The sequence below is a fragment of the Ailuropoda melanoleuca genome, chromosome X, assembly GCF_002007445.2.
Source record: "Ailuropoda melanoleuca isolate Jingjing chromosome X, ASM200744v2, whole genome shotgun sequence".
NCBI classification, from domain to species: Eukaryota; Metazoa; Chordata; class Mammalia; order Carnivora; family Ursidae; genus Ailuropoda; species Ailuropoda melanoleuca.
This window is the reverse complement of record NC_048238.1, coordinates 107,619,363-107,637,834: the sequence shown is the minus strand read 5'-3', so window position 1 is coordinate 107,637,834 and position 18,472 is coordinate 107,619,363. Positions and strand designations below refer to the sequence as shown.

The window sequence follows — 18,472 nt, the reverse complement described above, 5'->3', positions numbered from 1 at the left end:
ATAAAAACTGTAGAGCTGCCATGAGAGAATAGAAGGAAGGAAGGAAGAAGGAAGGAAAGGAAGCTGCTGTCTCTTGAGTCCTGTCCTCCATGGCGTGCAGAACATGTTTCTTTAAGGAGAAAACACTACGTACACTTGCTCATCAAGTATAGATCCTTGTAGAAGGATCTAACTTCTAAAAAATTCTTTGGTAATTCTGTCCCAGCATTATTCTAGTTCAACAATCATGTATACCACATTTATTTTAAAAAATGAGATAATCTTGGGGCGCCTGGGTGGCTCAGTTGGTTAAGTGTCTGACTCTTGAATTTGGCTCAGGTCACGATCTCAGGGTCCTGGGATCGAGCCCGGTGTCTGGCTCCACATCGGGGGGAATCTGCTTAAGATTCTCTCTCTTCCTTTCCCTTTCTGTCTGCCCCTCTCCCCGCTTGTGTGCTCTCTCTCTCTCTCTCAAATACATAAATAAATCTTAAAAAATATTTTTAAAAAATGAGGGAATCTTTTTGGATTTTTAAGACGCACACCCTGAACCGTGGTATCCAGACTTACGGTAATACCTTCCCCCTGCTCCCAGGTTGGCAGAGAACAGACCCAATGCGGTATGTTTCCTCTTTGTTGAGACTGTCAAGGTGAGCACTTGGAGGGCCTAGACACACTGTGTTAGTGGACTCTGCAAGGCTATGTATTCAAGTGCTGCTTTTTTCCTTAATAATAATGCTGCCAGTCACGCATAAAATGTGGTTCTATTAGCATTGCTCTATATAGCTTTTACCTTTCCTGCTTATACGCCTTTTCCTGGTGTTCTGCTAGCAGATGCCCCCAAGTCGGGTCTATGCAATACATTTCTTGATAAAAAAGAGTGAGGAGTCAATCATTCAGATACTTTCAAATAACTGGGTATCAGGTGTTACGGACACGAGACGGAAGAACAATCGACTGCATTGCTTTTGAGTTTCTATGTTTTGCCTTGTGTAACTATTTGCAGGGCTGCTCCGTGAGACACCTTAACCTAGTGACACGTATTGGTAAATTGTATCGATCACCTAAGTTCAGAAGAGAAAACTCCTCTATTAACAAATGAACTCATCATTAGGGTATTTGGATGGTCTAAAATCAATACCTACAGAATTGGTTAAATCAATTAAAGAGACATATACTGAGAACACTTGCCCAAATATAAAAATGAATTGCTTAATTACAGCATTTAAATAGATTTCACTGGAATGAGTAAAATAGCCAGAGGCTTGTATTATCTCCTATAGGCTGGGGTTTCCGCTGGCAGCACACACGCATAGCCAGGACTGCTGATTAAGAGGAGAAAATGTCGCTCAGCATTTTGCAACACCTGGATGCCTGCCTGAATTTCTGACCTCATACTGAGGGCCTGAAATCTTTAGGAAAGCACCACCTATTGTACTTCCCCCTCTGGATAGGGGCCCAGAAGGAAACGTGGAAATGTCAGGTGTTTGAACCCTTAACTTACATGTCCCCTCTCCTTAGCACATTGGGCTTCTCCCATCTTCATGTCCCTCCTCACTCTTCCTGCGGCTGGGTGCTGGCTTCGGCCCTGCTACCGCTCCCCCGGCATTGGCCGCTGCCCCTTCGCTGCTCTGCCAGTTCCCCCGTCCTACCCCCTTGGATGCTCCACTTTCCTCCTGACTTTCTCGGAGTCCTCAGGACTTCCCACGGCTCAGCGAGTGACTCACCAGCCTCACCCACCCTGCCACTCACGACGTGGCCAGTGCCAGCCGGACACCAGCCTCCGAGTGCCTCATGCCTGGCCCCACATGTGGAGTCTGCTCACGTGGCAACCAGCAGGAGTTCTTCAAGTGTCTTTAGCAAGATCCACGCGTCAACTGGCGATCTGGTTTATAACTAAAGTTTCGATCTGCTGTGACTTAAAGCAAAATGCACGGCGTTCGGTGAAGAAGCACGTCTCGCTCAGAAGAGTCTTCTGTTGACGTGAGTCATTCCCTAAGTGGGGTAGATATGGAGACCCCAGGCACAGCATCTCGTCATTGGCCACAGTTATTTATTCTCCCCACTAGAAGGCCCCGTGTAAGAGGCCCTCGGTTACTCTGTTCCCTGGGGGTTTGTGGATTTGAAAATTCAATCCCCCCCCCGGCCAGTCTGAGCCCTCTTGCCCCCAGTGCTAGAGGGACCCTCCTCACAAAATGACATGCGTCTTGTGGTGGGAGACAGTCAGTACCTAATAGAGACGCTCTCCTTACCACGTGTGGCCAGGAAAACGGGAAGGATATTCTCAGTGAATGGCAGGTACCCCATGGAATAAAAGTATTCTACGACCTACATGGGAGCATCCTAACCTATTCAGTGAGGCTTTCTGTCCCGTCCGAGCATGCTATGCTCTGGGCAAGAACACCACATCCACCATTACCCACATACCTATACTAGAAAACCCACTAGTCTCCCACCTGTGAGTCTCCTTTCCTCTCACACCACTACCACACTCGCAAGACTGCTGACACCATATATATGAGGGGCTGCTCCCCACACCAAGCAGTTCTGTGTCACACCGGCTGTCCTACAATTTCACTCACTCCTGATACTCTCTCCCTAGGGATGATATCAAACCTTACAGGTGAAGGGCTCGGTCTCACAAGACTGTCTCCCACTTCAGATGCTCATGGCAGGCCCAGGTTGTCACCTTTCTTTCTAACCGATTGGCTATAAACTAGAGGTTCCCACGACACCCTCATCAGGTTTGACTAATTGGCTAGAGTGGCTGACAGAACTCGGGCCAACAGTTTACTTTTGTCTACCAGTTCGTTAAAGGACATGATCCAAGAGACAGGTGGACAGCCATGTGAAGACATACACAGGGCAAGATTTGGGGTTCATCGCCCTCCCGGGACATGGATGTATTCACTCATCTGGAACCTCTCCAAACCCCATACTATTGGGATTTTATGGAGGCTTCTTCACATAGCTATGATTATTAATTCAAGTTTCTGGCCTCTCTCCCTTCTCCAGAGAAGTGTGTGTGTGTGTGTGTGTGTGTGTGTGTGTGTGTGTGTGTGTGTGTGTCAGAGGCAAGTGGGGGAAGAGGGCTGAAAGTTCTAAGCTTCTAATCATGACTTGGTCTTTCTGGTGAGAAGCTCCCATCCAAGAGCCCACACAGAGTTACCTCCTTAGAACACTCCTATCACCCAGGGAATTCCAGGGGATTTCATGCCCTGCATCAGGAACTGGGGTCAGAGACCAAACGTAAGAACAGAAGATGCCCCTGGTGCTCTTATCACTTAAGAAATGACAAGGGTCTTGGAAGCCCCATGCTAGGAACCAGGCACAGAGACCTATATATCAAGATACATTTTCTATTATCTCAGAACACCAAATGCCAACTGACTTCTCTGTTCCCCAGTGTCCTTACTGGCAACACGAGGCAGCTGGAATCAGGGCTCTCTATGGCCATTGTAAGGTCCGGTAGTCTACATTCACGCACAAGTACTACAGTCTCTATATACATATACGACTCGGGGATAAATGTGGAACCTGAGCCTACCTCCATGAGCAATAAACAAGATTTATTATCAAGTTCATAAATGTTTCTGTCGAATGTTCCAGAGAGTCCTGTGTGGTACTCTGTGAAATACAGGTTATGCCATCCCATACATTCTGGAAGCATCTGCTGCTTTTATCTGCCCATCTACTTGAATTCTGAATGGTTAATCTTAAGTTGGTAGCTAATCTGAAATTTGGATACCTCTTCTGTGTATTCACAGCACCTATGCTCTTTGCTCTTAGTAAATAAATAGAAATATATATCTCTATATATCTCTATATATCTGCTTAGGAATAAGATAGATTCTGTTTCTCATTCAGGACAACGTCCTGGGCGTTTGTAGCCTGCATGGTAGCTTTTCCATCAGATGGCAGATATTTGGGGAACGGAGTAAAAAGCCTTCTTGGGTCCTAAACCAAAGCCCCAGAATATTTTTCAAAGCCAGCACATAAATTTCAAAATCTCACATTTTCCGGGTGGCAGTGTTTTATTATCCAGCTTTTACTGGAGATGTTCATATTGCTCTAGTATATGCTAGAACCCTGATTGAATTCAAGACTTGGAAACTTCCAATAAACATCCGGGACACATGGTACACTGCTTGGGGTTTGCTGGCTAATGACTCCGAGCCAGAACCTCCAGGCTCCAACCGCGGATCTGGGACCCAAATTGGGGCAGCAAAGAGGCCTAAGAAAAAGAACATGCTTGGACCGAGCGAAGGGTGGGGTGAGAGTCCAGACGGGACCAGCCCAGGGGCAGCGACAAGGGCAACTTCAATTCAAGTCACCTTAGTGATTCCCAGCTTCCCGGAGGTGGCTGCTACCTCTGCCCCCACCCCCTTCGTCACAGACAGGTGCTGTGCTCATCCCTGTTCTACACGAGAGTCACCTTCCCTGAAATAACGGGTCAAACCCACTTTTGCTTCTGGTTGGCTCCTAGGGCATGCAGCCCCCCTCACCCGCACCTGTGGGAGGAATGTTCGGCTGAGCAAAGGAACCAGGGGCTTTGCAGTCAGAATGCTCAGAGATGGATAATTCCTAAGTTGTCGTGGACATTAGCCAGTATCTGGTCACCAGCTGTGACAAGCAGCACACGTGAAAACATGGTGCTTCTCTGCATCTGTGTGCTCTAAGCATTTTGACTTGCCTGGAGCATATTAAAAATCACATCATCTAAGCCCTAGGCAGTTTCTTATTAATCTAGTCTCTATGCTAATACAGCCAAATGGGAAACACAATCTGGGGAATATGAAGGCCAATGTTATTCTATTAACCTTATATGTTATCCTATTTACTTTCCTGTCTTTAACGAATAGATTAAAATGTCCTCTCATTCTCTAAGTGCTGTATAGTTAGGGTATGGCAACATACAGGTTTTATTCAGCTACATTCTCAGCCTTGACTGCCCAAACTCTATCATTTTGTGGGGGATATCAATGAAAGGCAACGACGGATAAACTGTTTACATTAAAAGACTCTATCAAAGTTATTTTGCACCTGGTTTCATCCTAATCCATCTGCTGTTTGTCTAGCTCTGACAGGCTGACCTCTCTTGCTGTGTATGCCATATTGATGTCATTACGGAAGGGGGCCTTCCCCAGCCTTTCTGCTGATAACAAAGTAAATGGAAATGCAGAGAAACCCTGGGGAGGTAACAACTTGTTCGGCATGATGAGGGAGAACTGTAGCTAAAACAAGAGAACCGATTACAGCAGGGAAGGGTGTCTGTTGTCACAACGAACGCGTTCGTGACAGCCACATGAGCTTCCAAAGAGCCGACTAATAGCAGGAGCAAAATGTATTGCATTGTTTTCATTAGCAAACTTTAAATGTGAACGTGGGCTTGAGCTAGACTGACTACTGTGTTCTGAAAGTGTAATGTGCATCCCAGGTGTAGGGAACACATCCCCAAAGCGGCCAGAATGTTCGCATGTTCTGCTACCGTGGAGCTCAGCTCATCTGCAATGGTCTCAGAATGACCTGGCCAGGGAACTGGCCCAACAATAACAAAAACAAACAAGCAAAACTGGATCAAACATAAAACCAAAATCAAGAACCTGGGTTAAAAGCAAGCTACCTGTGTGTGAGTGATCTTTAGCCAAAAAATACAATTACAAAATGGAGGGCAAGGGCTGAGAAGACACGATTTTTCTATATATGTTAACATGTTTGCGGTGCAGCCCCGCCACCTGCACCCAGCTGAAAAGTCCACACATGCCCACGAACATGCAGAAAAAGAAAAAAGATCCCGTTAAATAAAATGGGGTACGGAGGGGCTACTTGCAACGACGTATCCAGACACAACTCATTAGAATGCCTTTGTGCTCAAAGCAAATCTGAATTGTTCAGGTCTGTTTTTAAAGCACCAGTGCCACTCTAAGCTAAGTAGTTGAGCCTGGTCCCTGAGCGAACATTTCCCGTCACCGTACTCACTCTCTAAACTTCCTATGGAGCTAAATGAAGTCCTCTAATGTTTCAGTCTAATTCGCATTAATAACAAGATGGTGTTAATATTAAAATGCCCTAAAGGCGGCTTCTAACAATACCCATTTCTTTACAGCCTTTGTACTTCTAAAGTCTGCTGTTTCTGATGCCAGTCTGAGATGGCCGGGGCCCGAGACAGCCCTGCCCAGATCCAGCCTGGCTTCAGAGCCCAGGCCCCCAGACCATCCTGCTGGCAGAGCACAAGGCCGCACGCCGAGAGCTGTGCAAATCCAACCTCATGGTCATCATTTGCTAAAACGTTAAGAAGACGTTTACCTGGTTCTGCGGATATATGCTGGAGGGAGCTCTGGAGTTTGGCCACCGCACATTCTAGAAATCTTTGGGATAGGTCAAATTGTGGATAGCTTAAAACTTTAAAGACAGCAATTTTAATAAACCTGTCAATACAATTTCTTTGTTAAGAAAACATTTGAGACTGATTAGCCTGCTTATATTGAAAGAGAAGCACAGGGCCTATATCTTTAGATCTTTTATTGAACTGCAAGCTGTAAACGAACGTTGATTCCAGGTTTAACTCCTCATTTTCAGGGGTCCTTCAAGTCCCAAGAAGGAGATGAAGACACATTTGATGCCAAGGAAAACGGCAGGTTCAGTGGGACAAGGTGAGGGCCCACAGAAGACCCCGCACATATGCGCTCTCCAGAAGCCTGGCTGACGGGAGCACGCCACCCTAGCCAAATGCCAGCGGATGCACCACGGCCTCACTGCCTGCCCCAGACGCCTGGCTGGAAAATGGCCATTCAGTAAGTGTGGTGTGGGGAAGACCAGGGTGGGGTTTTAGACCTGCAAGGCCCAGGGCGGCAGCTGAGAGGCAGAACCGTAGTCAGCTGCCCAGTGGACATCGTGGAGCTCCCGATCGCATTAGTGATGGCCAATTTTGAAAAACAGAACATACCGCCAGACAGATGTTTAACACGGACACTAAGTACAGAACACTGTATCCCATTCAAACCCTGTTCTGAAACATTCCAACGTCCAATGTTGACCTCAAGGGATGATTTCCCACTTCGGGGAAGCTCCGAGAGAATGCTACAGTGAGGACAGCATCACAGCATACCCTCTGTCTTTCTCCACGGCAGGGGGAGACAAAGGAAGAAGTATAATCGGAAGGTATGACTCAGCTGTCCACCCACATCAGTCCCCTGAAGAGAAGCTCTTGTTTAGGGCCACATAACTTTCCTGGAAGAGACTTGGTGCAGTGTCATTGGCAAGCTGGCCTTTCTTCCTGTGATGTCTGGTTTAAAGCTTGTCAAGGGTCAGAGGCAAGAAAAGGTCATTCACACCTAGTGAATGCCTTTGGGGGAGGCAGTTAAACACGTCCTAACTGCTCTTTCGGTGTTTGTGCACAGGGCCTGCTCGGCCTAGCCAGTGGTGGGTAGGGAGGGCAGAGGAGGGAGGTTGATCTGATTAGGAGAGACTTGGGACTGAGATGCCATCACAGAAACTGACACACCTTGATCCTGTGTTTCATTTTCACACATGCATTGGAAATGCATTCTCTTGGGGTCCTGTATGCTGTAAACTCTAGCATAAAGTCTTAGGAGCTTTTGGAAAAGACTGGTGTCTACTCTCAGTAAGCCTGGACAATTCGGGTCTCTTTACGTGACTCTAGGTACAATGATCATGGCTGAAATGATTCGAGACCGTCTCCAGAAAACCCATGGCTTTTTTATTGGACTATGTCTGCACGAATGTAGCCACCGGGTTCTGAGAAAGTTTCTAAGGATAATGTCAGCTCAAAGGAAAGGTGGGGTTTGGCCCCTTGGACACCACACTGAATGTACTCATGCATTTGTTTCTATGCTTTCCCTCCAACCGTGCTGCCAAAAATAGAAACCTCCTGCAATTTGATAGCTCAGACCGGAGGCACAAACCTACCAAAGGTTGACTAGTGAGGTTCCAATAAGACAGAGCACCTAACAATATCTATCGGGCCCAGAGCAAGGGCGGCTCCGTAAATGGGAGCTCTCAGCACCCCTCCTGACACTGCACAAGATGAAATCAGAGTACCGTATATCTCCGCAGTACGACATTACCTCGCCTGAAAGAGGCAATTCAAATAACCGGAAACAGGTGTTCGGACAAAGACTTACACACCCGTGCTCGTAGCAGCAGTATCCGCAGTAGCCAAAAGGTGGGAATATCAACACGTCCATCGACTGATGAACAGATAAAGAAAAGGCAGTATATCCATACGACGGAGTATCATTCAGCCATAAAAAAGGAATGAAGTACGATCTATGCTATAACCTGGATGGACCTAGAAAACATTTCAACAAGTGAAAGAAGCCAGTCACAAAAGGTCTCAACAGATGAGTGGCTGTCAGGGGCCAAGGGAGGGGAAACGGGGAGTCACTGCCTCATGTATGTGGGATTTTCGAATAATTTCAATGCACCCCTCTTTGAAAACAAATGTGAGGCCTCATAAAGCCAGAGCTCACCAGACACTGCTTGGCACTGTCCCTTCCACTACTGCATGACCATTCTCTCTTGGTCCTTAGCCTTGCTGCCTTTTCACGAGTCCTCAAACACTATAAGGAGGGCTCATTTGTAAATGTTTATAACCTTGCATCTACTTCTTGCTTCCAGGGCCCAGTGAGGGGGGATAAGTTGTCATTCTGCCCTACCCTGGATCTCCCAGTTCAACCTCCCCTTCAGATAAGAAGCTCGGTTGGTGAAGACATGACTGGGCTACGGGCGGCACCAGCCAGGATTATCTGATGGTCTCAGGACCGACACAAAGTCACCGACCACACATCCTAAAAACCCAGATGAGTGGGGCCAGTGGAGCAACACTACGCCTTCAGGTAAATACAGAATAAAACAACTTGAGAAGCTAAAAAAGCAGATTGTGTTTATGTGATCACATGGAGAGGAAGTCAATATGCAAAGCGTACTTTTACTTATTGTTGATTACTGCTTTAAACACTTCCATTAAAAAGCAATGTCACATCTGTCAAAATCAATGATCTAGGTTTTTTTTTTTGTTTTATTTACCAACACCATGCTCATCACTGGTGTATTAAATGCAGAAAGCAGGAATAACAGACACTGGAATTTCAGTGTGCATGTTGCTTCAGCTCTGAAGCCCAAGACCCACATAGGACAGGGCTGCTTGCATTCAGGACAGGGACAGCATGCCCCTGGGAGACGATAGGGCTTGTTCTTGACAAGGCCCCACAGTGCAAAGATGCAACTGTCACATATTGCCAAAAACGCAGGTGGAATAAGGAGGAGAAAGTAAAGGCGAGTCAGGAATTGGCCACATAACATTGCAAATGACCTCAATTTTATTTTATTGTATTGTACTTTTTTTCAATTTTAAAATTATAACAAATGGTGGGAGTTCCAGTGCGGCAAACGACTATATATGAGAACGAATAGGTGAGTCCTGAGAGTTTTTCCTAAGCTTTTCTTTGCTGACTCCTCACAACACATTTAGTGAATATGGAATCCCGTATTTTTTTTAAAAATATTTTATTTATTCGTTTGAGAGAAGAGAGAAAGAGCACACAAGCTGGGGGCTAAGGAGCAGAAGGAGAAGCAGGCTTCTTGCTGAGCAGGGAGCCCGATGTGGGGCTCAATCCCAGGACCCTGGGATCATGACCTGAGCTGTACGCAGATGCTTAACCGACTGAGCCACCCAGGCGCCCCTGGAATTCCGTATTTGAGAATTATCCTGGCACACCAGTGCATGAACATGCCTGAAAACAGTCTGCTTTCAGTTTCCTAAGGCAGCAGACTTCGCTGTAAAAAGAACTTGGTCAGGTACTGGCTTTAAAAAAAGGCGCTCCTTCTGTGTTGTTCATCCGAGGTTATAAACACACCCAGAAGGAGCCCACACGAGAGACAGTTGTGCCACAGAGAAAACGCACACGTGCCGCTGACACCACACGCTGCACTGCCGCTCTCACAGTTCACAAACGATACTTGGCCTTTTCAAGCCAACAAGTCAGATCTCCCTGGAAATGCTGCAACTACATTTCTGCCATCTCGTTTGGTGGTTAAGTGCTGTAAATACTTACAATGCCGAGTGGATGAAGATGGGGCAGCAGCAAGTTTTTGCAGCGCTTGCATTTAGGCCCTAATTAAGGAATAGCGTGGGCTGTAAGCCTCGCATCGGGGTCACTAAAGGCAAGTTACACCTCACCTGAGACAACGCGTAGTCCAAGGGAGGGAACGACAGTCTCTTGCTTACTGACAACCTGTACATGTGTTTGACAAGGGAGTGGAGGGAGGGGGTGAAAGCAGTTTTCAAGAGCTCAGCCTCTCCTCCCTGTAGCTTGAATGAAACTGAGCTGATTCCTCCTGTGCCGGGGCACTGTGCCTAGCTTTGCTTCCTTCCCTCTCTCCGCAGCCCGGAGCTGAAGCCGAGGGTCTGCTTGCGATGGCAAAACCCTCCCGGTCCTTTATGCTCCCTCCCCTTAGGCCCCAGAGCAAGCATGAAGCTCTGTGTACCTGGTAGAGCTCAGTGGCCGTGCAGTGAGTGGCCAAGGTCTTCACAGGCTCAAGGTCGTCTTCATCACTGCTCAGCTTCAGGTCGTCCTCAAGCATCCTACAAAAAAAGCAGGGTGAGGTTCGTGTTAGAAAGCATCTTTTTGAAATCATCCTCAGATCCATCTTGCAATGAGGATAAAATATTGGAGCTACAATCTGACAGCTGCAATTCTGTCAAAGGTGCAGAGGGAACCAAGATTCTTCCAGCTAATTAGATATTTGAGCTCTTATATTTATGTCATACTCCACACACATCTTCCCTCTCTACCTTCCCCTAAATCAAGGGGAAAAAAGGACAATTTCAGCATCTCCAGAGATGACTGGAGTCTATATATTTTTACTACTGAAAGTGTAATAAATGTACTGATCAATCACTGTGGAGTGGAACGTGGCACTTGATCGCTACAGGAAAAGATGCTCTGCGTCTCCCATGAAAGAATCGGGGCAGGGGACCAGCCCCCGGCTCTAGAGGCTGTTGTCGCAGCCTGCTGGGGCTCTCCGGACGACAGAGGCAAAAGGCCCAGTGACCTTCCACTGCCTCATGGTGCCCTATGCACCGTGGCAGCTCTGTGGCCACAAAATAGCTGGGCAAGAAATGGCTGGTCATTAACCTTTTGATATACGACCGATCGCTTCCTGTAAAATTTGATCCAAGAGATGTAAGCCCTTGAGGTGGAGGAGAAATCTTTGTCTCCTAGGGCAAGGTACCTGAAAAATACGAGTGGTCCGAATTTGGCTTTCAAACTTGTTTATCGAGCACACAGAGCCTCTTGTTTCTATGGCGCCACCCCTCTATTCCCAAACTCGAGCCACAGCAGAAAGAGTGCCTTATTATCTTAAAATTCCAGTTACACACAGCCTTCAAAGGCCAATCAGTGTTAATATTTCTATGTATTAAATACAACTTTTAGACCTCATTCCCAGCCTTCCGATGGGGACAGTCCCAGCCTCCCTGGACGTATGGCCATTTTCTGAGCATGCTTTGCCCTTTCTTGCTTCCAGACTCAGCTCAGCTCCCAGGCTAGAATTTCCTTCTTCAAGTCTGAAAATCCTATTTTGCTTCCATAGCTCAGCCAGATCCCACCTCCTCCACAAAAGCGTTTGAGAAAGGACCCCCCACCTCCGAAAGAACACCTTTTCCTTCTGTCTCACCCCCCCCCGCTCCAGCTGGATCACAGCAGTGTCTTCTCCACTGAATGTCCCCACACCAGTCCCTCATTCCCGCGTGGGCTGCAGTTGCAACTTATTCACTTCTGTCTTCGCAGAAGTGATACAGTCTGCCACCCTCGTTTTGCAGGCAAGGAAAGAAAGGCTCAGAGAAGCCAAGTGCTCTGCACCAGGTCACACAGCAAGTTGTGCTAGAGCCAGTCCTAGAACTCCCATCTCCTGAGTTCTGCCTGGATGTCTTTTGCAGAAGGGAAGTTGGAAGGCAAAAGGCAACTTCCTGATAAACAAGGGACTACATTAATGTAGAGGTTACGTGCAAATGTTAGGAAGAGATTCAGGTCAGAGTGGGTGTCCACTCTTAAGTCTCCGAAGAAGGCATGGCTACCCACTTTCATGCTCAGCCACATAAGACCAGGATATGTTCACTGAGGTCTGAAAACCAAAGACTGATATAAAGAATGATTGGTGGGAAGGATAGCTGTTAGAGTTGGTTTCAGGTAAACTAAACTTGCAGGATTTATGACTGTCCTTCATGAGACTAATGGACGTTTTGAAGATCTTAGAGAAGAAGACAAAATGTATCTTCCCATTTCTTTTGCAGTTGCAGGCCGATGACTGCGAACAAATAATTCTTCACAACACATTGTGGCAAACGAAGACTGTATCGTTCTCGTAAGCTATAGGACTCAAATATTTTAAAACTACCTATGCTGGTCATAAAGAGTTTCATTTTCCGTGACCGTGTATGTGTGTGTGTCTGTGTTTACCTCAATACACGCAGGCAGTGTCTACGTGTTAATTTCCATAGAAGTGTTGGGTAAAACAAATTATCAACAATTCCTTCCCTTCAGAAAATCCATTTATGTGTCACGGAAAGTACTAAGTATTTGACCAAAAGCTTGTAATTTGGACCCTATGAAGGAGGGGCTATCATTAGCCCCATATTCCAGACTGAAACACTGAGGCTTAGAGAGGCAAGGAACTTGCTCATGATCACACAGCTAGGAAATCATGGAGGCAAATATGGAATTCAGACCATCTCCAGCCAGAACTTGAAAGTATATAATGTCTTCTTAGGAGGCGCAATTTACAAAGGATAGTATATTAAATAAAATCACCAGCAACAACAAAAAACCAACAAAACATATTGACACGGAGTCAAGATATTTGGATTCAACTGCTGGCTAGTCATAAACTCTGATATCTTGGGAAAGTCATATACTGTCTCTGAACCTCATCTGTGTCCCTTGTCTGTTACATGGAATGACAATTAAACTCTTTCACGGGGTGGTGGCAGTGGTGAACATAATATCAACTAAAGCATGTGAAATGCTTTATGAAAGTACAAAATGAACGCAGGGTATCACAGGTTTGGAAAGACGTCATCCCAGTTAGAAACAATGTACATCATTAACACTGCTAACAAGTAATCACAAGCAAAGTCTTTGTGAGACTTTGTTCTCATCTTCATTTGCTGAACAATTTGAAGGTAAGCTTCATGACGCCCCATGGTGACTCAGGCAATGTCTCACAAAGTCTCAAAGCTGAACCCAGAAATGGGCTCGTGGCCTTTGGGCTACTCTTCTTCAGGGACAACTGGCACGTCCAGAGCCAGAATTTAGAGACTTGAACTCAATGGTTATTTTACTCTTCAACCAACAGAAATGAAAGTCCTCCCAATGTACAATTTGGGAAACAGGCAGCCAGTCTCCATAGCGATTGACACTAAACACCACCCCCCACCCACGCAACAAGCTCGGTATGGATTTGGTTGTTAATAAAGGCCAATTTGATGCATATATTCCAGTCCTGGTAAACACAAGTCGAGAAGTAACTAGGAAGGCAAACCAGCATTCGTTATCCCTGGAGGTGTTACGCATTCATTTCATTCTGCTCCTTCACTGACCTATTAAGCTTTATTCTTGAATATACATGTGCTTGTTTGCATTTCCCTCCATAGCTAATACTGAACATTACTCTAGGGAAAGAGGAGGATTATGAAAGATTTTGGATTTAATTATTATAGCAGCACCATTCACACCCACTGCAGTTAAGTTAGTCTCAGCAGAAAAATGGTAAGTTCTTTTCACGAGGTCACAACTCCATAGATAAATTCATCACACACTGGGTATCCCACAGTGTGAGAAATCATGCTCACATGTACGCCTGTGTGTATAATCTTTAAACATGACAATTGTTCTTCCGGGTTTCAGTTAGATGAAAACAGAACAAAGTAGGCCTCCTTAGTGACTTTAGATATTTGTTCAGAATCTAGCAGTTCATGGTGCCCGTCTTTGTGAGAAAACGCTCTGTTTTTTATTTTTACCACGACTTATAATTTCTATATCATTTAGAAGTAAAATGGTCCCGACAACTGTGTCAACAAAACCAAGTCCTTGCCCCGAAGAGACGGTCCTATAGAAGCTCAAATAATGAAATTTGGGCAGATGAGAGAGAATGAGCAAAGAGAAGATCGCAGGGGCCCTGGGGAAGGAAGGGAGAGTTGTGCCCAGGGTCATCTCTGTTCCTAACTCTCTGGGTTTCAAGCTAAACCTGGTGACCTCAGAGGGCTCTTTGTGCTGGGACAACCCAGGACACGATGCTGTGACAGGCCCTATGCGAGTTATAACCATAGAATCGTAAGATTGCTCTCTATAAACCCTGCCACTTCGCATGGTGGAATGCTTACGTGATTCTGAAGAGGAAAAAACAGGAGGCTTGGAACATTATTACAGAAGGTTCTATGGCAATGGAGCCTTTAGTTTGCTCTCTTGAACTAGTTAGTCCAACTCTTTGAATCTTAATTTTCTCACATGTTAAAATGAGCAACAATAATACGTTACTTCGGAGAGTTTGGGAAGGATCAGAAAAAGCAAGTTTGTACAGACTGCCTAGGAGTCAATATAAGTAGCTATTGTTGGCATCCTGGTCATTATTGCTATTGTCATTATTACCACCTGAGAAACGGTGCTTTACAGATTGGAACAATAACATAAAGGCTCTGCTGGTGACCCAAAGACTGGTAGAGGTATCAAATAGCAAGCATCATTGGATGCCTGATGAGGCATGGTTCAGAGATCCTTAAGGAGTTTGGAAAGTTTCAGCGCTTGTTTACTCTTCAAGAATGTTCGAAACCCATCATGGCTGTTTTGGGTTTCCTAAGATCCTCCTAGAGTGCTTAAGATTCCCTGGAGATTTGAAAGCCTATTGTAAGACGAAACACACAGTTCCAAGTGAGAGTTTAAAAAACAGGAGTGGCCCTGATACCTTGCTCCTTCTATCTGTGGGGGGACCTGTAGATTCAGAGAAATGAGCCAAAGATGGACCGCACTGGAAGCTGGGCTCACCCTGAGCACCTTGTCTTTGGGCATGCCACTCTTAGTAGGCATTTCCAATATACACCTGCCTCTAACTTTTGTATAAAAGGCAGGGCTTCAGAGGCTGTTAGTTGATCCAGAATCCTTGCTCAGAAGCAACCTTCAGAGCCCTGAAAGTGTAGGTTGCAAGCCTACACAGTGCCTTTTTGTAAATTACAAAACGGTGCCCCTCTGGGCAGACAGCTTATCGGGCGCACCACTTGATATGGACTGGATTCCAGCTTTCAAGTATCTGTGGAAAGAGCTACAATGATGGTGACCAACACTCTGACAGACCCTGGGTCCTACAGCTGGAAGTGCCTGGAAGGATTATCTACTTCACCTTGTCACCCACTGGAAATATCTACAACATCCCCAACATGTGGCCAGAAGCTATTGTCTGGCGGGTAGCAGGCCATACCCTTCTATTGTTCGGGAGCTTTAATTGTCAGAAAGTTCTGCCAGCTAGGAATTGCCCTGTGCTTTCTCGGAGCTTCCATGTGGTAGCCTGAGTCTTGTTCTCTACAGTCCACACTGGGAGCCTGGACTTGGCATGGTGTTGGGGATAGAGCCAGTGCTGCTGTCCACATTGTGCGGCAGCAGGTTTGGGGATGGAGGTGGAGGCTGGGGGTGCTGCTTCGCTCAGGTTTTGGGCTCTAAACAAAAATTAGGAACCATCTTACTGTGGGCCCTCTTCTGGAATAGTAACTTAGCCCTACCGACTCCTTGAAGGGCATTTCCTCTTCATGAAGTAGGCTGGGAGGAATGAAACACGACTGGTTTAGAATTACTCAGGGAATTATATATTTTCCTACCTAGTGCAATGCAGTCTCTGCAGCACTGAATCATTTGTTGGTAAGCAAGGCAGGCGATGAGGAGGAGGCGGTGATATTTTCCAAAGCACTCACTCTGTTTCCCTGAGGTAAGGGTGCTCAGGCTTTTGTTCTTGGGAGAAGCTGCATTTAATTTTCTCAAGGTTTTAACTTAAAAGTCGGCTCCCATGACCAGCCCTCTGGAATCCTGGAAAATCCCAGTCTGAGGGCCATGGCAGTGAAAAACAGTTTGAAGATCTTGACTATCTTCAGTAGGGATAAATCTTCCAAGATCTGTCAGGTGGGGCCCTCTAGCCCAGTGCTCCCCAGTGGGCCCACAGCCTGGGTCTAACTAGATGGTGCGCCCTGCCCCGGGCATGCAGATCAGAGAAGGAGTGTCTTCTGTAGCTGATGGCCCTCCATCCAAACCAGCCCTCCCTCCGTTCTTAAACTTCCATGAGTTAAGAATGGTGTTTACCTTCTTGAATGGTCAAAGAAAACAAAATCAAAAGAAGAATGATATTTCATGACATATGAAAATTATATGGAATTCAAATTTCATTATCCATAGAGTTGTGTTGGAACACAGCCATGCCCATTCATTTGCATATGGGCTCTGCTTTTGTGCTATGATGGCTGCGTTCGGTAGTTGTAACAGAGAACACACGGCCCAGAACACCCGGAATATTTACTACCTGAGTCTTTACATACAAAGTTTGCAGATCCCCTGCTCTAAGCCAATGGTTTTCAAGCCCTCTTCAATTCAAGAATCCTTCCCCTGCCCAGTGAAATCTCACAAGGAACTCCAAATGAAAAAGAGATTAGGGTAGTACTGTTTCCCTCACAGCCAGGTTGGGGGCAGGGGGTGTCTGGGGTGCCCCAAGGACTAGAGGAACACAGTGTGAAAACAACTCAGCTGCTCAAGTCTTATTTTTGGGAGTAATTCTGGGACCATGGATATTGCATAGAATTTAGTTAGAGAACCCAAATTTTTGTTATGTAACCTCTCTGAACCTCGGTTTACTCTCCTGCGCAATGGGAATGAAATAATATGTCTCTCGGAGATCAGGAAATGCCGACCAGTCAGTTTGGGCAAAGTGCTGAGTACATAAAAGGCAATAGTAGATGTACATGGGGTATGCTCCATGGTCATTATTTTGAATTTGATTTTCATTTTCTTGGTATATTTCTCTGGGTCATATAATTTTCTCCCAATGCGGGAACTCAAGTTATCATGCAAATGACAAACTGCCTAATAGAATTCAGATGGCTTTCAATCATGTTACACACAGCATAACACTACTGTATCATTTTTCAGGGGTGTGTGTGTAAAAAACATCTAGGAGTGGATTTCCCCAGAGAAGATCATAGCCTAGTGAACCCATCTGGCCCTGAAATCAAATGCTCAGATAATTCCAAAGGAGAAAAGAGAATATTTTGACTTAAAAATATCTCAAGCATGGATCTTGATATTTGAAATTGCACTTGTCAGTAGGACCATATAAGTCATCTTGAACCAACTTTCTTTGAGTCATACTGGGCAACAGAGAGTCATTCAAGTGGATTAGTAGAGATTCACCCAAGACCATCCACTGGGCCCAATATGTGCAGGTGAGACACAGCCGCAGCCCTGAAGGGCACAGGCTGTAGAGCTGGTCTGTGCTAATTTGAACTCCAGCTCTAAAACTTATCAAGTGTGGACTTGGGCAAGTTACCGAACTTAGAGCTTCAGTGTTCTAATCTGTAAAATGGAGCCAATAATAGTACCTAGTTCAGGGGGTTCTTACATATGTAAAATGGTTGGCAAGCAGTCAATAATGACTGCTGCTGTCATTATTACTTGCCTGACTGTACTTGAAACATAGTCATGGGGAAGGAACCAGGAGTAGGAAACAGTCCCTCCCCCTAATAAGCTGCCCTTTAGCAAGGACAAAGGCTTCATAAACAAAAAATGACAATGTCTTCATTCAATGTTACACAGGCTGGTCAAGCTACAAGGAAGCAGTGGTCTTCGAGCAATGCCCTAAAGACAGATGAACTGCCAGGGGAGTAAGAAAGGAAAGAACAGCCTAAGGAAAACAAACAGAGGTACCAAAAGACTTGAGGTTTTGAGAAGAGTGGGCACTTGGTTTGGCTGGAGTATACTACCAGTAGGTACTACTGAAAAGGGGGGCGGAGTCTAAGGAGGTAGGCTGGGATGAGACTTTTTCCAAAGAATGGGGAGGGGGGTGGGGGGAGCATGGAAGGTCAGCAGTAGAGATCTCTGATAGCAGAGACTATAAACTGACTGGAAGAAGAGGGTCGCAAGGGAACTGGTTAGACCACCACTGGAGTGGCCCAGGTGGCAGAGGGCGGTGGCCTGGGCCAGGGCACAGACAGTGAGGATGGAGAAGAGAAGGGACCAGATTCTAGAAACAGGTCAGAATGAGAATCAGCTGAATTGGGACACTGATGACCATGAAATCTCAAGGCTTCTTGGCCACTCTGAGGCCACCAAATGGATATCAAGTTCCACCAAACTCCCAAGGAGGCACGCGTACCATCACACTAGGCTGCCTCTCTATATTGAGGGCTGTCCCTTCATTCTCCCAAGGGTCTGACACTGCACTG

At 46.0% G+C, this 18,472-nt stretch overlaps 1 protein-coding gene across 8 annotated transcripts in view; it reads right to left on the bottom strand.

The window, feature by feature from the left end:
- The window catches only part of AFF2 (AF4/FMR2 family member 2), a 444,617-nt gene that overhangs the window by 90,458 nt on the left and 335,687 nt on the right, over positions 1-18,472 (bottom strand). For all 8 annotated transcript variants that reach the window (XM_034648984.1, XM_034648986.1, XM_034648985.1 and 5 more), the window contains one exon: positions 10,489-10,585. In XM_034648984.1, coding sequence (XP_034504875.1) covers positions 10,489-10,585 — 97 coding nt within the window. The remainder of the gene's footprint in view (positions 1-10,488; positions 10,586-18,472) is intronic.